Source organism: Numenius arquata, chromosome 6 (genome assembly GCF_964106895.1).
Source record: "Numenius arquata chromosome 6, bNumArq3.hap1.1, whole genome shotgun sequence".
Taxonomy (NCBI): domain Eukaryota; kingdom Metazoa; phylum Chordata; class Aves; order Charadriiformes; family Scolopacidae; genus Numenius; species Numenius arquata.
In genome coordinates, this window is record NC_133581.1 from 54,712,766 (window position 1) to 54,733,215 (window position 20,450).

Below are 20,450 nucleotides of genomic sequence, written 5' to 3' on the forward strand. Positions count from 1 at the left end.
AGTAAGTGCAAGACACATAGAACGAAGAATTTTACTGCTATAAAAATAACAATGAACTGAACTGCATGAAAGTACTACGAAATATTTCTATGTATATACCAGCCACTGGGATGCAGGCATCGATAGAGGATTTAATTGACAAATTTTAGAGCTAAGATATGGCCCTCTCATGTTTTCTAGTTAACTCATTGACCTTGAAGTGTTTTCATTTGAGCTATAGAACTGTGAGTGTCCCAAGTGTGAAGAACTGATGACTTACCTGTAAATACAATTTAAAGTGAAAGATACTGTTTTAAAAAATGTTGCACTGTCTTCATGCACTTTATTCAAGTTATGATACTCACATACAAAAACTCCTGCAATTAACAATTAACATCATAGAGCTGGATTCAATATGTAATAGATACACTTTAAAATAGGGGATTGTAGAGGAAGGATATGGGCAGGAAACAGAAAATTAATCGGAAAGTAAATTCCAAATGGTGATGTGTTCAGACAATGTGGGGAAAATATGACCCAGTCTAGGTAGAAGAATGAAAGGACCTAAAGGGTTTCAGGGAGGTTTTGTGTTTTTTGGAGTCTCTTGCTATTTGCAGTGCTCTTATGGAGACTACTATGAAGCTATGCGTAGCAGGTCAAAACTGAATTTCCTTTTCATTTCTGGTAGATTATATATGAAATGTCCATACAAAGCACAGTGCTAACTGATAGCAATCATAGTGGGAATACTGATAATCTTTTGTTTATTTCCACAACTAAAGCTAAAGTTTCTCACGGAAATGTAGGTGCAACTCCAGTTTAAGCAAACGTTTGATAACTTATCTGGAGGTAGAGTAAGGAAAAAAGTAAGATCATCTTTAAGTCTGTCTGCAAAGAAGTAAGTTAAAGGAGTCGAAGTTGCTAGAAAATTTAATGTGTTTTTTTTTTTCATGAAATAAGCATGGCTTTTTATAGTAGGCATCACTACAGCTATAGAAAAGATGAGACAATGCAAAGAGAACCAAAATGATTTAGAATCAGAAAGCTGATATAGAAAAATGTAAGTCTGACTAAGTACTTAAAAGTTGTAAAAGAATTATATTATGCTGACATGTCTGGTCAGTCACTATACTAACCAAAGTTAAAAAAACTCCAAGTACTGCAGTTGGTCTATTACCAACTTTAGTTGCAGCGTAAAGCAGAAGTCTCAAAGAAGACTTTTCTCTTAAGTTGTTAGTATCTATGTCCTTGAATACCTTCAGAGAAAAGAGGGCTTCGAAAATACTGCCTCTACAGCAGTCACCATTTGTAATTACAAGCTGTTGCCTGAATCTATCAGCAATGAAGCCACCTGTTAGCCCAATATAAATAGCTTAGAATTTCCTGCAAGGAAATTACATGAAGCATCAATAAGGAATGATATTACATTTTTAGGTCAATATGACTATCATTACTTGGCATTTATCTTTTCTTACTGATATCATGTTTGGCAGCCAGTATCATAGAAGACTAAGAAATTGTTGCTCTGTATTTTGTTTTCATTGGTGTTAAATTAGCCTGTTCGGTAATGGCAGTCATCCATTTTGCTTGTTTTAGTGGATCCTTGGTATTTTGTTTTTCTTATGTTGTAAAGAGAGCAATATGTAAAGATGCAGTAGAGCTGTGATGGTTCCAGAGGCACTAGACCATCGAGGTCTTTGGATGTAAATGTTTTTGAACACATTTTAAAAGGCTGCAGAATGAACTTCACCTTTTCTGTCTGCTATCAACATGCCTGGCTTTGGCACTAAGACGGGAAAGGAAGGGAAGGCTCCTGCAGCCGTTTGCCCTCTTCTCAGTGCTCTGGCTTTCTCTGGGCCTGTGGCAAAGACAGCCTTGACCCAAGAAGAAACCTCAGCTTGCAGTAGATGCCTACACTTGGCTATACTCAGACTCAATTGCTGGCTTTGTGCTCCTGGCATAGAGAGTTTAACAAAATATTAGTTTTATGATTTCTCAGCCTTTTTTGTGATCACTGCTGCCTTTGAAACATAACTGCCTATTACTTTGTACATTTAAACTATATCATTTAAATGTAGAACCTGAAGTTTCAAGTACCTATTCCAGCAACTAACATGCATATCTGGGATACTACAATACTTCCCTAAGCTTAGCAGTAACTTTGATATCTCAGATGTGGTTACAAATGTTGACATTTTAATGTTGTGTTTACTTCATTTCATTTTCAAATAAGATAAATAACATGTTCAGATAAATCTCTCATATCTTCCTGATTCCTGAGTAGTACCTAGTTCTTATCCCCACATTCAAAGCATTTACATTATGTGTAACCTCTTTTTCAATAGTATTTTTCACTAACTTCTGCATGCTGTCATCACCATGTACAAAATAAACTTCTGCAAGGACTTGGGGTATATTTGAATAAATGATTCATTTCCAGACTTCTTGGACATTGAAATAGATTTTTTGAAAAAACAATTCTTTTTTCCTTCAAATTTGAGTCACTAAGAATTGCATACCAATTTTATTTACTATATGCAAGGCAAATTTTAAATTAATACTGGTGTATGAAATGTGAAGCATATTTAAATAGTTAATGTCAAATGGTATGATCAGGCGTGCCTTAGAAATGAATGTGCAGACCTTGCAACATAACTGTTTTTTATTCAGTTATAGGTGCCCAGCGCAGGAGAAGTCCCAGTGCCCTTGCCATTGAAGTATTTGAATCACATTTGGGAAGTCATATTTTACAGGTAAATAAGTGGCTTTTCCAAGAAAAATCAAAATAAGTAGCAATCATATTTCTGTGAATAATTTGAATAGTAATGTTTCCAGTGCTAATATTAATGAGATTATTCTTTTAAGATCATATTTCCTTCTTTTTAGAAAGCCTGTGATTGGGAGAATGTGAATGAGAGGGAGGGCAAGTATTATTTAGCTGATTCACAATATTTTGTTGTTTACAACTGTGCGGGAGGTGTTTGCTGCAGAATGACTTTATATATTTGTGTGTATGTGTACACAAACCAGTATTTTGTGTTGGTGATTTGATTTGCCTTATTTGTCACATATACATTTAGGTGGTTTTTTTCCCCTGCTTTGGTTTATGAGCACTACTTGATATCCCAGTTGTCACAATTATATATCACAAATTTGCAACAATCTGCAAAGAGAAAACAATGAGCAGCAGTTGCCTCTTTGGTCTCCTTAGGTATGAGATAAAAACTAATCTGGTATTTGACAAAGAATTTACACTGTACAAGTTGTTATATTCTGGGAAGATTAAACTGAAAAACAATGACCTGATGGAAACATTCTTATGTGTGCTTTGTTTTGTCCAGATTACTACAACCTTTGCAGTAATCAAACCTGAAACAGAAGCAGTTAAGAACAAAATGTGATGTGTTTTGTCAACACGGTAAAAACCCAGCACTATGGAAATAAAACCCACATAGTCTTTTCTAAGTGCGGCACTGAATAACTGCTCTTATTTAGCAATGTACACAGATTCTCAATGCAAATATACTGCTTGCTGTATTATCTTTTGAGAGGTACGAAAGAGGTAAATTAGGATATTATCATGAGAAATATTCCACTTAATTTGAAATGATTGAGAGCTATTTCTCTATACTAACTCAGCTGTGGCATTCAAAAGCACTATAGTTAATGTCAGATTTTTCACATCTTTATAAAGTAACTAATGCAGAATAGCAACAAAGATAATTTTAGGAAAATATGAAATTTACTAGTAGAATGAATTTCTCTTTGGAACAAAAATCATGAATGAAGGGATTTACTTAGTTGTACACCCTTGGCAGAGGTCTAGGTCAAGTTTTTGATTCTGTAAGTAAATACTTGATATAGTTACTCTATCAAAGATACCTGCACCAGTATCTACAGTACTGTGTTTGCACATTAGACAGAAACACTGTTATGCTGTCTCACAAGCATAGGAAAAAATGAAGAAATAGTTTACTGATATTTCAGTTTGTGTAATTTGTCAGTGTGTTGTTTTGAGTATGTACACGTGTACTTTATATCCTAAAGGTGTGTTTTTTACAACAGGAATTATAAAAAATATCTAGATAAAACCTTATTGAGACTGATTTATATACACTCTTTAGGTATTAGGTATGACCCTCTATGAAAGAAAATGAAAAAACCTAGCATGGCCACTTTGAAAACTACTTGACATTTGAGTTTTTCACTTGCGTGTTTAAACAATTAGTGATTTTATTACTTTTTTAAGCTAGATTCCCCTTTCGGTTTTTATTTTTTGTACTTATATGGGATAAATTAAGGTCTTTTCAGGGCATAACTTTATCACAGTACTTGTAAAATAAACTATATAGCACTTGATTTTCAGTCAAAATTACCATCAGCATCATATTGAATATCTGTTGAGGTGTGGCCTTTTCAGAGAGGGTGGTGCTTTACCAAATTACTCCTATTAATCTCTCAATTGATAACAGAAAGTTCCACTCTGACATTTAAAAGAGAATAGACTGTTGATGATGGATAAAGGACAAAATTAATTAATAATGGTGGCAAGTTTATCATGATATGTTAAAATCTTGTCTTGTTTTAGCAGAGTAAACACTTGGAAGGAAAGTCTAGGTCATGCATTCAAATGCACCACTTTTAACAGATCTGAACAAACTTCAAAGTTCTGCCTTGTGGTCTTATAGGTAGGAAGATAATCTCCAGAAGACAAAATTATTTTTAAAACAGCAATCAGACAGATTCTGTGGTGGAATACTGTTCTAAAGTTCTCATTTAGTCTGCTGCTCCTAGAAATTATTTTCAAAGCAGTATTGTGATAAGTATCGTTTGCAAGTAAACAACCTTGATTTACCTGTGTTTGATTTCAGAGTCCACTGTCTGAGAAAGTTGAATTAATAGTTTGTTTAATCCCTTTTGCTATTAATATTTTGAAGACTGGGTTAAGTGTAAACTTAGAAATTAAGGAGCTTCTCTAATCCTTGTAATATTTTGATACTTCAAAATTTATTGACAGACACATGAGAAGCATAACACAGTGTTTAAAAAAAATAAGTGGATATAGTTTATTTATAGTGGTGATGTAAGAACAGAAATGGCAACGCACCTTGTGATATTTTACGTCTTGATTCTACAAGCAAGTAGTGTCAGTCACGTCAAAAAATTTCCAAGCCACGGCTGATTGCTGTATGTCATGCTGAAGAGATTCTCACAGTAGGTTTGAAGCCAAAGACACTGTCCACTGTGTGCTTGTGGAAAAAAAGACACCACAAAACATGAATGCCCAAGTGCTATTATATCAGAATCTTCAAGTCAGGGCAAAAAGTCTTTTAAATGTTTTCCGAGTAAAATCACATGAATGATGAACAGTAGAAATGCTTGCAATAGAGAAGAAAAATTGGTAATGGCAACACGTTTGTTAATTTTTGACAAGATTTTTGATTTTCCAAATTGCGTGCTTTGCTATCTTCTACATTCTTCTACTGAAAATATTGAGAATAGAGTTCAGTAAGGACATCTTCAGTTTTACATTTCTGTATTTTTTTATATTTGTTTATTAAATAAATCCAGTAGAAAAATACTACTTCTGGTACCTGCTATTCAAAAATTTGGCAGAAACTGGTTGTAAAAATTAGCAAGAAGATTATAATTTTTTTCAGGGTCCCTGGATTTTTTCTGCAGCTTCATTGCTATTGAGAAGGTGTGGAAAAGGGTCAGTAACCCCATATTCTTCATATAATCAGGAATGATCAGGAAATGTAGAACTAAATATAGAGAAAAGGGAAAGTTAGTGAATATATTTGCATATGCAAATTAGCTTAATTGATACTGCTTGCCTCTACAGGGATTTTTCATTACAAACTGGAGTGCTACATTGTTCAGCTCATATTGAGTAATTTAGTAACTAATGAGACCAGTTTGCACTAATTTGCATATGATAAATGAGCTTAATTGCAGTAAATAACTTGGAGGCATAATTACTTAATTTTCCTGTGTTGCATGGCTTTTAAGTTCACGTATGAACAACTCAAGATAATTTTGCATATTTAAATTAGTTGCTTTTAAAATTCTTGAACAAAAAAGAACACACCTTACAATTTGAACTGTAAAACAATTAAAAGTAAAATGTAAAGTATTTTCAAATAAAATTTAATATTTTACAAAATATATATTTCTTTCTTTAAAATATCAATGCCTTCTTAAAGAATAAATATTTGGAATTAAACACAATTGAATAACTTTTAAAGTCAGAATAGGATAGAAAAATGGTATTAGTAATAATAGTAAAACTGTGTATCTGAACTGTAGTGAGCGCTACACATATTGTATTCCTGCATACGAATGATAACTTTCACAATTGCATTCTTTACTTCAGCAGTGTCTCTTCAGCTGTTAAGAAACTGTAACACTTTCATATAGCATTATATTACCTTAACACAATAACTTAGTCACTAGTTGCCTTAAATTGTCTATACTGTTCTACCTCCACCTAGTTTTGTGTGAAGAAACCCTTAAATTGGAGAGATACTGAAGTGTCAGTGCAACAAAGATGTCTCTTTTGTCTCTAGCCCTTTTTTTTTTTTGGTAGATTTGGTTGATGGTGAGCACTGTCACTGTCACCATTCTCATGGAGATGTCTACCATGAGTTTCAAAAAAAAAACAAAAACCAAACCAAACCCAAAATCAAAATAGATGAAAGATCCCATTTCATTTCTGCTATGTCCCTGAAGTTATTGCCCATTAGATACATTTGATAGAACTGAACCACCAAACTAGACAGGGAAAAAAGCTTAAACGCCCAAGTACGAATCTCATGAACAATTCAGTTCCATAGTGAGATCTGTTGTGCACCCATGATTTACAGGTGGATAACAATCACAGAATTCTCCATCTGTGCCATAAAAGGGCCCACCTACCTTCCTAGAAGCTTTTTCTAAGTCTTTTTGAGCATTATCTTGGAAATTTTATGAGACTTGCATTTCCCTTTTAGTCTATATTATACCTTTTTCTCCCATTAAGAAAGTATTTTGTGATGAACAAGCATTCATAATTGCAATGTCAGATTCAATGAGGGGAAAAAAAATCAGGCAGGAAAGACAGCCTCAGTGCAAACATTCTGACCCTATAGGCTGTATTCTTCATCATTGAGTCAAGAGCCACAAGATACAAATCACTTAGCTTGGATGGAGTGGTTCACAATTCAGAGAAGATACTTGTGCTGGATGTACAATTGCATCCAAGATGACCCAGCAAAGTCATCTGTAGCATGAGCAAGGGCTGTAAGCCCCTGTTTTACTTCCTAGCAGCCTAGCAGTAGCACCACAGACTTGATCATGTAATATAGTCCTAGAATGGGAATGGAATTTGAACTACTTGGAAGGAAGCTACATATGGCTTAAATGCTGCAATTTGGCTTTATTCCATGCAGTGGTCCCAGGCTCTCCATGAATGAAAGGCAATCTGATATTTCGTAAACATACTTCACATCCTTTTCACTTCACTGGCAGCTTCAGCTTGTGGATGGAACTTCATGGAGATTTAAGTGTGCTTCTTACCCCCATTCTGTCGAGAAGCCATGGGTTATTAGATCCATTGATGTTATTTCAGCTTTTCTGTATTTAAAGTCAACAAACAATCAATCCACCCACACCCTATGGACATAAGCCTGATGAATTGCTAGCATTGAACAATTGAAAGATGTCCCTCATTCTAATAGTTTTGTATTTTCTTAAAATTGTTTTCTTTTATTAATGCATCCAGAACTGTAAAATAAAACTAACATGAGACTGTACAAATACATCCTGTATGTCAACATAGTATACTACTGTTCTTCAGAGTGATTAATTGTAAGGTAAATGTGTGGAATGAGTGCAACATCTCTGGTTTCTAGTGAATCATTCTAGGTGATGCCACTGCCATTTAGAGTAAATTAGACTATATCTGGGTCACTGGGTTATTTTCTGGAGCATGTTGGATAAGCTTAAGTTTCCTCAGGAAAAAGGAAAATTAATAACTGTCTCTTCACTCCAAGTGAGCACTCAGTCTTCTGTTTGCAGGTAGCTACTACCCCTACCTGCACTCCTAAAAGAAAGCCATGTCTGCAATTTTATTCTAGAGGCTGATCCTGTCCCACTGTCTGAGCTGTGTAATAGCTGCAAATGACAGATTGAATCATACATGTGATACTCTCAGAAGCACTCATGGTCTCATGAATGATCAACTGAATGTTAACAAATATTTTTAATATCTTAATAGTTACAAAACAAAACAAAAGAGTTTTTCCCGTATTCAACCTAAAAAATTGGAAGTTGTTATTGGGAAAATGTTTCCACATTCTTCTCAAGTTAATGCAGTTTTATCATCCAGTTATAAATTAATGTTACCAAATCCAGAAGGTATAGAAACAAATACCCAATTTGAAGGAAACTTTCATATCAGAGTTTTTTCTCTTTTGGGTCTTGTCCTCCATTTCTGTTATTATTTTTGCAGCACTGTTGACAATCTTTATTAGGACAATGGTATTCTCTCAAGCTTGGCATAAACAAAAAGTGGAAAGAATTCACTATACAATTTCACTACAATATTTAGTAGTTTGGAAGATATTGCTATATACCCATAATAACTGGATTAAAATGTAACAAGACAATGACACTATTCATTTTTTCTAAAAACATCTTGCTGGAGAGCATGTAGGTAAAGTTTTCCATACGTTGTAAATATGCATGTTCAGCATGCAACCAGTTTAGATTATGCAAAGCAAAACCTGTGGATCCTTTTTGTTAAGGCAAAGTAAAGATCAGTGAACAGAGCAAGTTATTTACATTTTTAAAGTAATGAACGATTGTAGATGTAGGTACAAGAGCTGCACACAATTAACAGTTTCTCCTGTAGTGACAAGTACTAATACTTTGCCCTGTAAGCATACTGTTAGGAATTAAAAGTGGCCAAACAGTATGGATAATCACAATTGAAGAAGAAAATGCATAGTTCTAAAACTTGTCTTCCGCCACAAATGTTTGAGTATTGTAAAACTTTGGAGTGTTTTAATTAGATACAAGCAGTAGAAAAATAAGTACAACTTGACATTAGGTTTAGAGGTAGTTATGTGGCTGGCTAGGCTATAGCTGAGTGGAAATTTCATTTCTTCCAATATTTGAATTATTACAGGGAGACCCATCTGACAAGAAAATGAAAAAAAGTGGGAAAGTAGGAAAGTGTTGGAGCGCTATAAAATATTAGGGAGAAGATTTATCTTCTCATTTGCTATTTTCAGTTGCTCTGAGTATTACATAATGAGGTTATCTCTGTATAACACTAGTCAACACAGAAATAGTGACATGAGACTAAAGGTGAGGAAGCAGCAGATGGTAGTGCTGATGGAGGATTTTTCCAGGCTGTAAAAGGTGTTAGCAGAAAAGACTTCTACTGGCTTGGAGATTTGTGAAGGGCAGTTGCTAATGATGATGTCAGTGGTACACTTTCTGAGGACAAAGATGGCCATTCGGCTTCATGCAGTCTGGATTGGATTGAAGCAGTAGGCTACTAATTGAGCTCCGGTAGCATGTGTCAAAGGCAGGCAAAAAGAAAAATGTGAAAAAGCTGACAAAATTTAGGATATGTTGGAGAACATAGACCTGTGCTGTCTGAAAGTAAAGATTTTTGGGATGAAGTAGAGGTTAAGTTATGCATCAGTTGCCAAAAATAAAGTGGAGTTTAAGAGATGAATTAAGAAGAAGTAGTTGTTGCAGATTGAACCACGCAGCAAAGTGATCCTAAACTTTCTCTTGGCAGTGAAGAGCTGTGCATAATGCAATAAGACAGAATGAATACACAGCAAGTCAGAACTAAAGGTTTGGGGATCATATAAACCTCTATGACAGAATCATTTCTATAAAACACACATGTAGTCTACTTTTTATACTTAAATTTTTAATCCGAACTTCCTCATTGTCTTGTAGAGTCTATTTTTGTTGGTGTTCCTCCTGTGATTAAGTGGCATCCAGAGCGGTCAGGTACAAAACCAAAGGGGGCACCAGTTGCTCTCCACAAAGTGCAGTCCAGAAATTGAACACAATAAGGGAGAAAAATAGGCACTTAACATACACCTTTATCCCAAATCATAAGCATTCAGTATGCAACCATGTTTTATCTAGAAAAGCTGACAATTGTATAAAGTTCAAATTAGTCATTCAGAAACAGTGAGATAACAGTAATAAATTGGATGCTGTAATGCCTCAGTATAAACTGAACAAAAACGATGGATTTATGATGTAAGGGATGGTGGTATGTACACAGAAGGGAGTACAACCCTCTAAAAAAATACAATTTCTAAGTGGACAGGTCCAAAGAAAATAATCTGGATTATTTTAAGAACACTAAATTAGGAACAAGATCTTCAAAAAAAATAATCGGACAAGGCAGCAGAATGTCAGGATACTAAGTGTTGTGTTGAGAGAAAGATAGACACGCAGTCTACTTGGAAACATTAATTTGGAGTGACGTGAAATGTCCAGTTATTAACTGCTCAAACACCTCACCCAAACACAGTTTAAAGGTAGGAAAACACTGTAAATGCTAATATGTTGTGAAAAGAACCATAGGGCTCTGGGAAGAAAAGATTAGTATCTTGCTTTGCAGTGTGACTTTCCAGGGATTAGGCATCTCTAGTACCAGTTTCTCTTTATGATTTAAGGATAGATGCTATTTCATCTTTTTGCAGCTGAATCTGTAATCTACATGGGAATCTGGTCAGGTTTGATCACCAGTCTCTCCTCGAGTATTTCATAGATTGATAGTCTTCTCAGAAGATCATCCAAGTGTAATAAAAGGGTTAACTCTTATACTTGATGTTATTTTATTTAGAACTGTCGAAATCGAATTGTGCATTTTATACTAGTGTAGGTGATTCAGAGTAACAATAAGTACTTGAAACTGAAAGGAGGCAGAAAAACCTCTCAGAAATTTTCATGTTGTGGGCCTGTGTTCACTGTTGGATGCTCTTTTACACTTTAAATGTGTAAATGCCACTAAATGCTATGATACGGCTCTGATTTTACACTTGTTTAAATTATAGCAGAGGTTAGCCTGATACATTGCACGTTTCTAAAAAGGGCTAGGAACAAAGGCTAGATCAGAATCTGAAAAGGTTAAAGGAGTTGCACAGACAGCACTGTTACAAGGGACATCTCAAGTCCATTAGCTGCAACACGTAGCAAGAGGATTTCCTGGGTTCAGGAGACTGGAAAGGTGCTGATTTGCATACTCCAATTTGTCCCAGTCACAGTAAGTGCATCAGATTGACTCCATAAGGGCAGGGCTTTCAATCTGGAGTTATGGCAAAGGTACAGCATCCAAGCAGTTGCTGCCCAAGGGGTTATATGCTAAAAGGAGACTGGGGGGCTGAGAAATAGCAAATTGTTTTGCAGTCAGAGCTTGAAGCAGTACACTTAAACCTGCATTTTATATGGCAACAATATATAAAAGTGTGCAGTTTCATTTAATAAAGAAATATTTGATCTGAGCAGGACACAGCATACTGTAGTGTGTCATTTAATTCCTGAGAAAGTATTTGAAGAAAATGACATATCTCAGCACTGTTTGTTGGCCATTTTGTTGTCACCTGCTGAGTGTTGTCATTTCCATAGCCAGTGGGCTGTATTGAATCAGACAGAGGGAATAGGTCATTAAAAGAAATGGAGGACTTTCTGCAGCCTGTAGATGCTGAAAGAGGAATTTTTCTTCAGATACGTCAACAAAACTCTATTTAATGGAGTCTACATTCAGCTATGATTTGGGGTTTAGCCCTATTTTGTTCTGAAGTAAGGTGGCTTGAAAAGTATAGACAGCATAAGCTAATGTGTGGGTTCACCAGAAAGAATTATACCTTGTATGGCGTTTGTAAAGATATAGGTGAGGACAGTAAGTGTCCTGGTTTCGTAATGCCTTGTTGTTTTATTATTTTTTTTTCAATCACAGCATTCATCAAGAAAGAAAAAGGGTGTTGATTTTATCTAAATAAATAAAAATGGGGAAAAGTATATTTCATGGGTATGCCGTGCAATTCAACAGTGGTATTTTTCTTCACTTTCTTGAAAACATTGATGACAGTTTCAAAGATGACTATATTCCTCATTTCAGGTCCTATGAAAACAAAAAGCACTAGAAATAGGCTTTAAACATTCTTTGTACTCCTCTGCCGTAAAAGTGAAGGGCAGCACTATGTACCCTCTTTTTCCATGGGAGCTGGCAAAGGGTAGGGTTGGAGTCTGCACACAGGGAACCCTTAAATGGAGCATGGACAGTTGAGATTCATGTGAATACTATTGTTTAAGGCTGCTTGTAACTCTGAGTTATTTCATCATATCAGCATCTGCTAGTCGCTTTTTCATACTTTTATTTTTTTTTGCAACTGTGAGGTCTAAGTAAATATAAAAATTAAATATTGACATGGAAGCTGTGTGTTCAACTTCCCCTCTGCTATAGGAGCTGGAGCCCCAGATGTAGTTCTGTATCTGCTGGATTTTACTTGGAAAGTGCAAGTACCTTTACACAGACTTTAAAGGACATAACATTTAAGGGAATACAAATATTGTTGAAATAAATGAGTCAGGCTTGTGGAGCATACTCTCTGTTCTGAAGTATATTATCTCAAAAGTTGATTAAAAGTGGTTGTTTCCATTAGTTGCTGCTAAAATGTCACTGTATTACAATTTCTACCTGTACAGAAAATAAAAAAGGGAGTATGGAAACAAATGATAACATTTCTAGAAGTGAGGTAATTTTTTGTAATTACATTGTATCAAATTTTCTTTGGGGGACATTTAATAAGGTCACAGAAGATGCAAATCGATGCTGAATTCTGTTCATTAATTATGCACAGCACTTAGGCAATGAATTGTTTTCTTCTTTCACATTTTTTCCATTTTAAGGAGAATACTATTTAGATGTACTGTTTTACATTATTGTAAGACTATACTTCTTTGATAGTGTCTCATTGAATTCAGGTTTGATTTAATGTATTGTAGATACTTTCCTACATATTATAGATAGTGATTTAAAGTGTGTATCATTGGCTTGCTTTGCAATTAGTATTTGTTATTCTGTTCATCCCTTTAATTGTATCTTCTGCTCAACATAAAGATTTTAATCTTTATGACTTCACGGTTTTTCTAGCACAGAGGTGGTGGGTTATCTGCCTTTAATACACACTTTAAGGAGAAAAAACCTGTGATGGGTGTGTGTCTGTGTCTGAAGTTCAGAAGTCCTGCTCACATTTTAAGAGAGAAAAGGAATTGCTTCTCCTGGTCACCATTATGGATGACGCCTTCTTTGCTCTAGCAGCTGTCTCCTAGCCCATTGATAAAATTACTTTGTTGTTTGCTTTCAAAAAATAACATTAGGTGAAAGTCTTTTTTATTTATTTGTTGGGTATTTTTTCTCTCCTCTTACTGTATGTAGTTTAGGAAGTGGGAAGAAGGAGACACTAACAATATGGGACTGGTCAGCTTTCTTCAGCCTATCAGCAAGTGCTTTGTAGCCCACAGAATGAAAAACAGTGTTGGTTTTATTGAAAATGGATTAAACAAAGCCAGAACTTGAGTGGAGGCCTAATATATAACAGACCTGTAGAGACTCTGTCTGTCCTGGTTTGAAGTAAAACAGAACCAATTTTCTTTTCAGTAATTTTTCTTTTCATCTAAGCCTCTTCTAACTAACTGAACTTTGAAATTAACGGCATCTTTTTCAGACACTCTCAGCTTCTAGCAGAGATAAGGCCTGATGTTTGTAGTTAGTACCAAGGGATGGTATGCGGAGGTGCTTCTGCTTATACTTATTGCTATAACAACCAAGGTCAGCTCACTTTGTTATATGCCCTGTTGGAGGGTCGGAAGTAGAAAAGCATAGAGGGGTCCCACCTGCAGGGAGGCGCAGACAGGACAGATGACCCCAAACTGACCAACAGGGTATTCCATTCCATCTGTACCATGCTCAGTATAAAAGCTGAGGGATCAGAGTGTCAGCCCTCTTTCTTCAATGGCCAGTGTCCAAGAAGGACTCTTGTTCGTCTGCCTTTGATCCCGATCTGTGAGTTCCTGAATCCAGATCCAGAATCCAGTTCCCATCTGTTGCTGAGTGCAGTCTGGGACTTCCCCAGGGCCTGCCGGTGATGTGATTGTCATCCTGGGAGCTTGATAGTGGGTTTGTATATATTGTAGATATTTCTTTATTTTCTTTTTTTGATATTATTATCTTTTTATTATTTTATTAATAATATTTGATTAAAGTAGTTTAGTTTCTTTTAAACTCATGTCTCATTCTCTCTCATCCATCTCTCCTTGAAGGGAGAGGTAGGGGAGAGTGTCTGTTGTTCATTTCAGTGGCCAGTCTGGCCCAGACCACAACAATTTGGCTTTGTTTATTATAAACCCAAGCTTATTGTCCTGAAAATGGAAGTCATGTTTCCATGTTTTTATGTGTTGAATTTCTTGCAAGTAGCCATTTTTATGTGTTGCAGTTGGCACACCAAAATAGATATTTTCAGTTGAACACCTAGTTGTAGGCTCCTAAAGCTATGCCTGTGAAAGTTCAAACCTGTAGCTGGCCAGCAGAAGGTACTACACATTCCTGTAGAAAGGCCTACTGTTGTCCCTGGCATTGAGGGTATTGTAGGGATTCTTTCCTATTTGTCTTTACTTAGACCCCTGCACGTTTGCATTTTAGGATGCAGTAGTCCGCATTAGGCTGGGCATCTGCTGTGGGAGAGGAAGGTGGTTGCTTCATGTCTCATCCTTGCACATTTAGACTACTGACTTTGTACTGCCCCCCATGCTTCCAGTGTTTGCCAATGGCTAATTAGCAGCATTTGGCATTCATTCTGCAAAAGTTTCCCCAACTCCCAAATAGATTATTCTTGATGAAAGTATGAATTATCTACATGTAGGAGGCTTGGCAGGAAGTGACTATAGCTGCTATTGCTGAATTTGGGAGCATGTATACCCTTAAGCCTTGCTCCAGAGTGACATTTAGTGACCTCTCTCATGGAGAGGCTGTGAGTTTGGGAGACTCTGAATGTAAGCGGAAAGTGCAGTTTGCCATTTCTTACCTTAGGAAATGATTAACATTTCTTAATCTGTGGGTATTATCAAGCTTTGCTCCCAAGTATTAAGGTATTGTTGTATTCTAAATTCAAAGGGAAAAACCCCATACTTTTTCAAAGCCACTAAGGAAGAACAGTCACAACAGCAGAGCACAGCATTTTAGTTAAAGAGCATTTTATTTTCTTTAGTGTGAAGAATGTGCCTGTCAAGGTGACACATGCAAATTTCTAAGTAGATGTCAATGATATATTGGCAATTTTTTACATAGTTGGTTTTTTTGGGTTTGGTTTTTTTTACTGTAAAGGGCATTTTAGTGTGGTGTGTTTTCCTCTTTATAAAAATGTCTTTGTGGTGTCATCCAAATCTTACACTTGCAGTTCCTGGCTGTATATCTAGCAGTAAAAAATTGTTTAGGATTAAAAAGTAATGGATGGTATCAGCAGAGCTCCCCAGCCACTAGACAGGGAATGAACATTTACACATTTTACAGATTCGCTGCACCTGCAAGATTTCATCATCTGTGCCTAAATCACCAGGAACAGTAGAAATACTGGAATTAGGTGTGTAGTGGCATATGAAAGCATTAAGAGATGCATACTATGCTTAGATAGTACACCTTAATAGAGAGGAACCACTCACTAATCCAAAAAACAGGACCACAGGGCAACAGCAGGCTGACCCGCAGCAGACAGACAATCAGGTTTATCAGCAAAGCCAGCACTAGAGCCAGAAAAGGAAAGCTGACATCCAGATGTCGGTGATACAGGCATCCTACCCAGACTTGGGCATATGGGTCCTGCATCTGTCAATGTTACACCAGTAGTTGGCTCCCAATGTGGAGCAGATTCTGTATTCCCAATGAGTTTGAGATCCCAGCCAGCACAGTCACTGAATGGATAAGCCAAGTCTTCTGAAGCAGTGCTGTTGTATTTGAAAGGCCAATTTAGGTCGAAAGATGTCCTGTGAGATTGTATGAGGGCTCTTCCCATTCATGCCAAGATTGTGATGCATGAGGCTTGAAGGTTTGTTCTGCTTATGCAAGCATATAAAAAGCAGCAACACAGTGAGGAAATGACAGCATTTTTTAAATGCCAAAAGAAAAAGAATCTATCTGAAAGGACCAGAACTTAAAAGTGTTTTTTCTCATGTGGAGAAGAAACTTTGTTAATATTTACTTGTTCGTTCTCCTGGGAGACGCGGTGTGGGTCCCTGAGTCATCCTTGATCTCCAGAAACCCAGAAATAACTTCTCTTTATTAAGGAATTTCTCTTCCTATACCGTCCCAGTTTCAAAACCCTGTGAAAGCCAAATCCGTTCATGCCACACCAAGCAATCTCAGAAGTGAGAAAATCCTGTGACAGGGCTTCTGCTTTCCCTCTCCCCTAGTATTTTCTCCTTCAGCAATGTTCTTTATCCAATACTACTTTTCACTTGTATAAGCTAATGGGGGAGACTGTCTTTCAAAGAGCTAGAAATAGAAGTATTCATTTAAGAACAAATGCTTGACACCAATGAGCATCAGGGACACTCTAGGACTGGGGAACTCAGCACATTGGCCTCCTTTACAGGATGGAGGTATAAAAGAATTTGGAAAGGAAGCTTAAACTGTCGTCTTTTATTGCCTGTAATCTCTTTCAGAGATAGCTGTATACATCAGTGGAGCATTTACTTCTTGCCTGACTTAGATCCTTAAACTAAATTCACTGTAAGCATTAAGTAACCAAAATTCCAGAGTTGAATTTACCTGTCAATAGACTACGTAGATATTTCCTCACACAGAGAGAGAGAAGCGCATTGTGAACATGAATACATGCTACTTTTATCAGCTCTCTCCCACAGCTTTGCTTGTATGTCATTTTTTTAAAAAGTTCTGGTCAACTCTTTCTAATGTAGAATTTGTATGGCATATAGGGATTACAAAATCACAGATGTGTAGGGGTTGGAAGGGACCTTCAGAGATCATCTAGTCCAACTCCTCTGCCAAAGCAGGGTCACCCAGAGCAGGCTGGACAGGAACACATCCAGGCAGGTTTTGAATATCTCCAGAGAAGGAGACCACAGCGTCTCTGGACAGCCTGTTCCAGTGCTCTGGCACCCTCAAAGTAAAGAAGTTTTTCCACATGTTGAGATGGAACTTCTTGTGTTCTAGTTTGTGCCTGTTGCCCCTTGTCCTGTCACCAGGCACCACTGAGAAGAGCCTGACCCCATCCTCTTGACACCTGTCCTTTAGATATTTATAAACATGGATGAGGTCCCCTCTCAGTCTTCTCTTCTCCGGGTTAAACAGACCCAGGTCTCTCAGCCTTTCCTCATAAGAGAGGTGCTCCAGTCCCCTGATCATCTTCGTAGCCCTCCACTGGACTCTCTCCAGTAGTTCCCTCTCCTTCTTGAACTGGAGGGCCCAGAGCTGGACACAGGGAGCTGATCTTATAAGTCTGAAGGCTGAAGAATTCTCCTCTGTTCTAAAAGAGAATGGTACCAGAAGGGTAACTGACAGTGCAGCATGTACTTCATAGCTCTTTAAATAAAAAAAGGCAATCCTTTAAAATAAGTAGCCAATAATTATTAATTCATTTAGCTAGTACTATAAAAATGTTAGTCATTTGGAACTAATATGGCTTAACATGCTTCTACCTTGGGGATTTCATTGTTTTTTAGCAATTATGTACTTTTATTTTAAAGTGTTGTTAATAACAACAACAATAATACTTCTCTTAAAGGTGTGATTTTATGAAGTGTGCTTTTAATTTTAACCAGTGCTTATATTGATTGGCAGAAAGGAGGTTTTGGTTTTGCTTTAAAAGGGAAATGTTTCAAAATAAAAAAAGAATAGGAATGTAAGAGGAAAAGAAGGTGCAGTGCCCACCTTTTACTATTTTAACCCACTAAGACACAGGTAAGTTATGACTTTATAAAACTCTCTTGAGATAAAAAGGACATAAGATTAAAAATAGAAACAAAAATGTCCCCTGCTCAGTTTTCTTTTTCTGTACAAAAATAGAGTTCCTTTGTATTTCATTTAGTTTGTCATTAATATATCTAGTACTTTGAATATTATTTATTTGATTGTCCTGCTGTGATTTGTGACATACAATTTTAGACTTGTCACAGGTGTCTGTCAGCATAATCTTATTTCTCATAAAGCATTTTATGCATTACATAAGGAATAAGCACTTCATATTAGAAAAAAGGAAAGTAAAATCTTGGAGGTAGTTTCCCAGAAAATCTCGTGTTGGAAAGTATTGAAACTTTAAAAAATGTTCTGCATTATTATTTTGCTGGTTGTGCTGTTTCATTAAACTGTATTCATTCCTGATATTTCTCACTACAGGCTAATTGTATCTTTTCTGGTAGAAACACTTCATTTAAACCAAACCACATATGTGATGTCTGGGGCATCCAGAAGGATAACTTTAGAAATAGAAGACATTTCACAACTATGAAATAAAGCTTTTTTTGTGAATTACCCATTAGAGTAAGTTTTCTCTCTTTCGTGGCTATCGCAGAAACATAGAAATTAACCCTAATTGACTAGAACTAGATTTTGTGAGTGTCCCCCACATATTTAGCACATCAAAAGAGCTCAAACTAACGTGAATTTTATGAGATTAATTTAAGAGGAGGGCGAATATTTTTCCTGATTAATGTAGTAGCCAATGTATTGATAAATTACTATTTTCATTACAATTTTAAGTGATGTTATTGAATGATTATTCAACTATTCTGTGTTTAATCATTTTAACTGATGTATTCTACAGTCACCCCAAGGAAAGGCAGACCTGAACCCCTGTGTGTATTACTCTACCCTGTCAGACTGAAGGTTCAGATATCAATATTCTTGGTTGTCACTGTTTAAAATAGGAATATTAACAGAAAAGCAGCGGTGAACAACAGTGCAGACTGTATTCATAGTAGATTAAAAGAACTGGCAGAAATACAGAAATTTCTATTTGGCCATCCTGTCCACAGGAAAAAGATATGGCTGTTCAGCAAGCATTGAAGATGGCTACATTAAGATACAAGCATTCCGTTATGACCAAAATTGTAGGTTTGTGATCCGTGTGTGTGACCTCCTTAGCACCATTCATATTACAAAAGATCCTGAAGTGGAAAAATAAGTAAGCCATGTGGCAATGTTCCGATTTCACTTTCTTTTTCCCTAAATACTGTGTGTTTTGAAGTATTGCTGTGGAGTTAAACCTTTAGGTCACGTGATAAATTTCTAGCTAATCATCTAAGTTGGATTCTTCCATGAACTTTATGCTGCAGGAGCCACAGTATGTAGTTAATGGTATTTTAAAATTTCTGTCCACATAAAGGATAAGAACACCTAGCATAGTAAATTAATGTAGTGTGGAAAACACTGAATACACAGATTTTCTACAAATAACTGTGGTTTTTACAATACAATAAAAAGACAAAATCTTGTAGTGAACAGACTAGCAGAACGGAAGTCAGAGTAACTGAGAAACAAGCCAGATGCATTTCTCTTTGAAATGAAAAACCCATAATGAATACAAAAGCCACAATGAAAATTCTATTAAATTTTCAGTTGTTCACATGAATACAACTGAATTTTTAGTTTCAAAGGGAGAACAGTTTTTCAGTTGTATAAGAGAGTAGAAAGGAGGAAATTCAGAGCATATTTTGAGACCTTTTCAGGATATGGAACGGACCGAATGTATGAAAATGCATTTCAGTGTTTAGCTTAAATTCCAGAAGTGCTACATTCTATTTTCAAAATGCAAAAATCCCGGGTATAAAAAAACAGAACCCCTCAACCCAAACTTACAAGCTTTATTTTGTTAGAAGGGTATAAGCTGGCAGAGGCCCTAAGCCCTTGTCTGGCTGAAATTTATGACAGTGTCTAAGTGGAAGTTTACTTCTCTAACTTTTAATGCTTTGTTAAGAAGTAAAAAATGTCGTCCACTATGGGGACCTCACAAATGCAAGTAATTCAGTCCTGTCGCTCCTCTCACTCTTTTAAAAACTGTTTAATCCACTGACTCCAGTGGATTCGCCTGATTTATATCACTGCTAATGAACCAGGGCTGAAAACTTTGCACTCCCGAGAGCACATATTGTCCATCTGGCCAATCAGTTATGATAAACTTGTTTGGAATTGTGTTCTGTGCTTCAGTTCAACCCTACACTGAAGTTTATGCTTAATTTAAAAGGTGCTTAAATAATCCTCTTAATAGGTGCAAGATTATGGTAAGAATGACTAGATAGTCATTCTAGGACTGAATAGTCATCTAGGACTGAATGCCATGAGCTGCTGAGGGAAAAGGAGTATATTCTGGTACTGCAAGGGCTTTTGCAGAAGAGCATAACAGTTTTCATTACAGGTAGAAAGATTTCCTCCTTCAAAT

General features: G+C 36.3%; 1 protein-coding gene across 5 annotated transcripts in view; it reads left to right on the forward strand.

Moving 5' to 3' along the window:
• NPAS3 (neuronal PAS domain protein 3) overlaps positions 1-20,450 on the forward strand; it is a 607,981-nt gene that overhangs the window by 301,038 nt on the left and 286,493 nt on the right. For 3 of the 5 annotated variants that reach the window (XM_074149299.1, XM_074149301.1, XM_074149303.1), the window contains one exon: positions 2,650-2,732. In XM_074149299.1, coding sequence (XP_074005400.1) covers positions 2,650-2,732 — 83 coding nt within the window. The remainder of the gene's footprint in view (positions 1-2,649; positions 2,733-20,450) is intronic. The other 2 variants (XM_074149300.1, XM_074149302.1) reach the window with 1 other exon arrangement.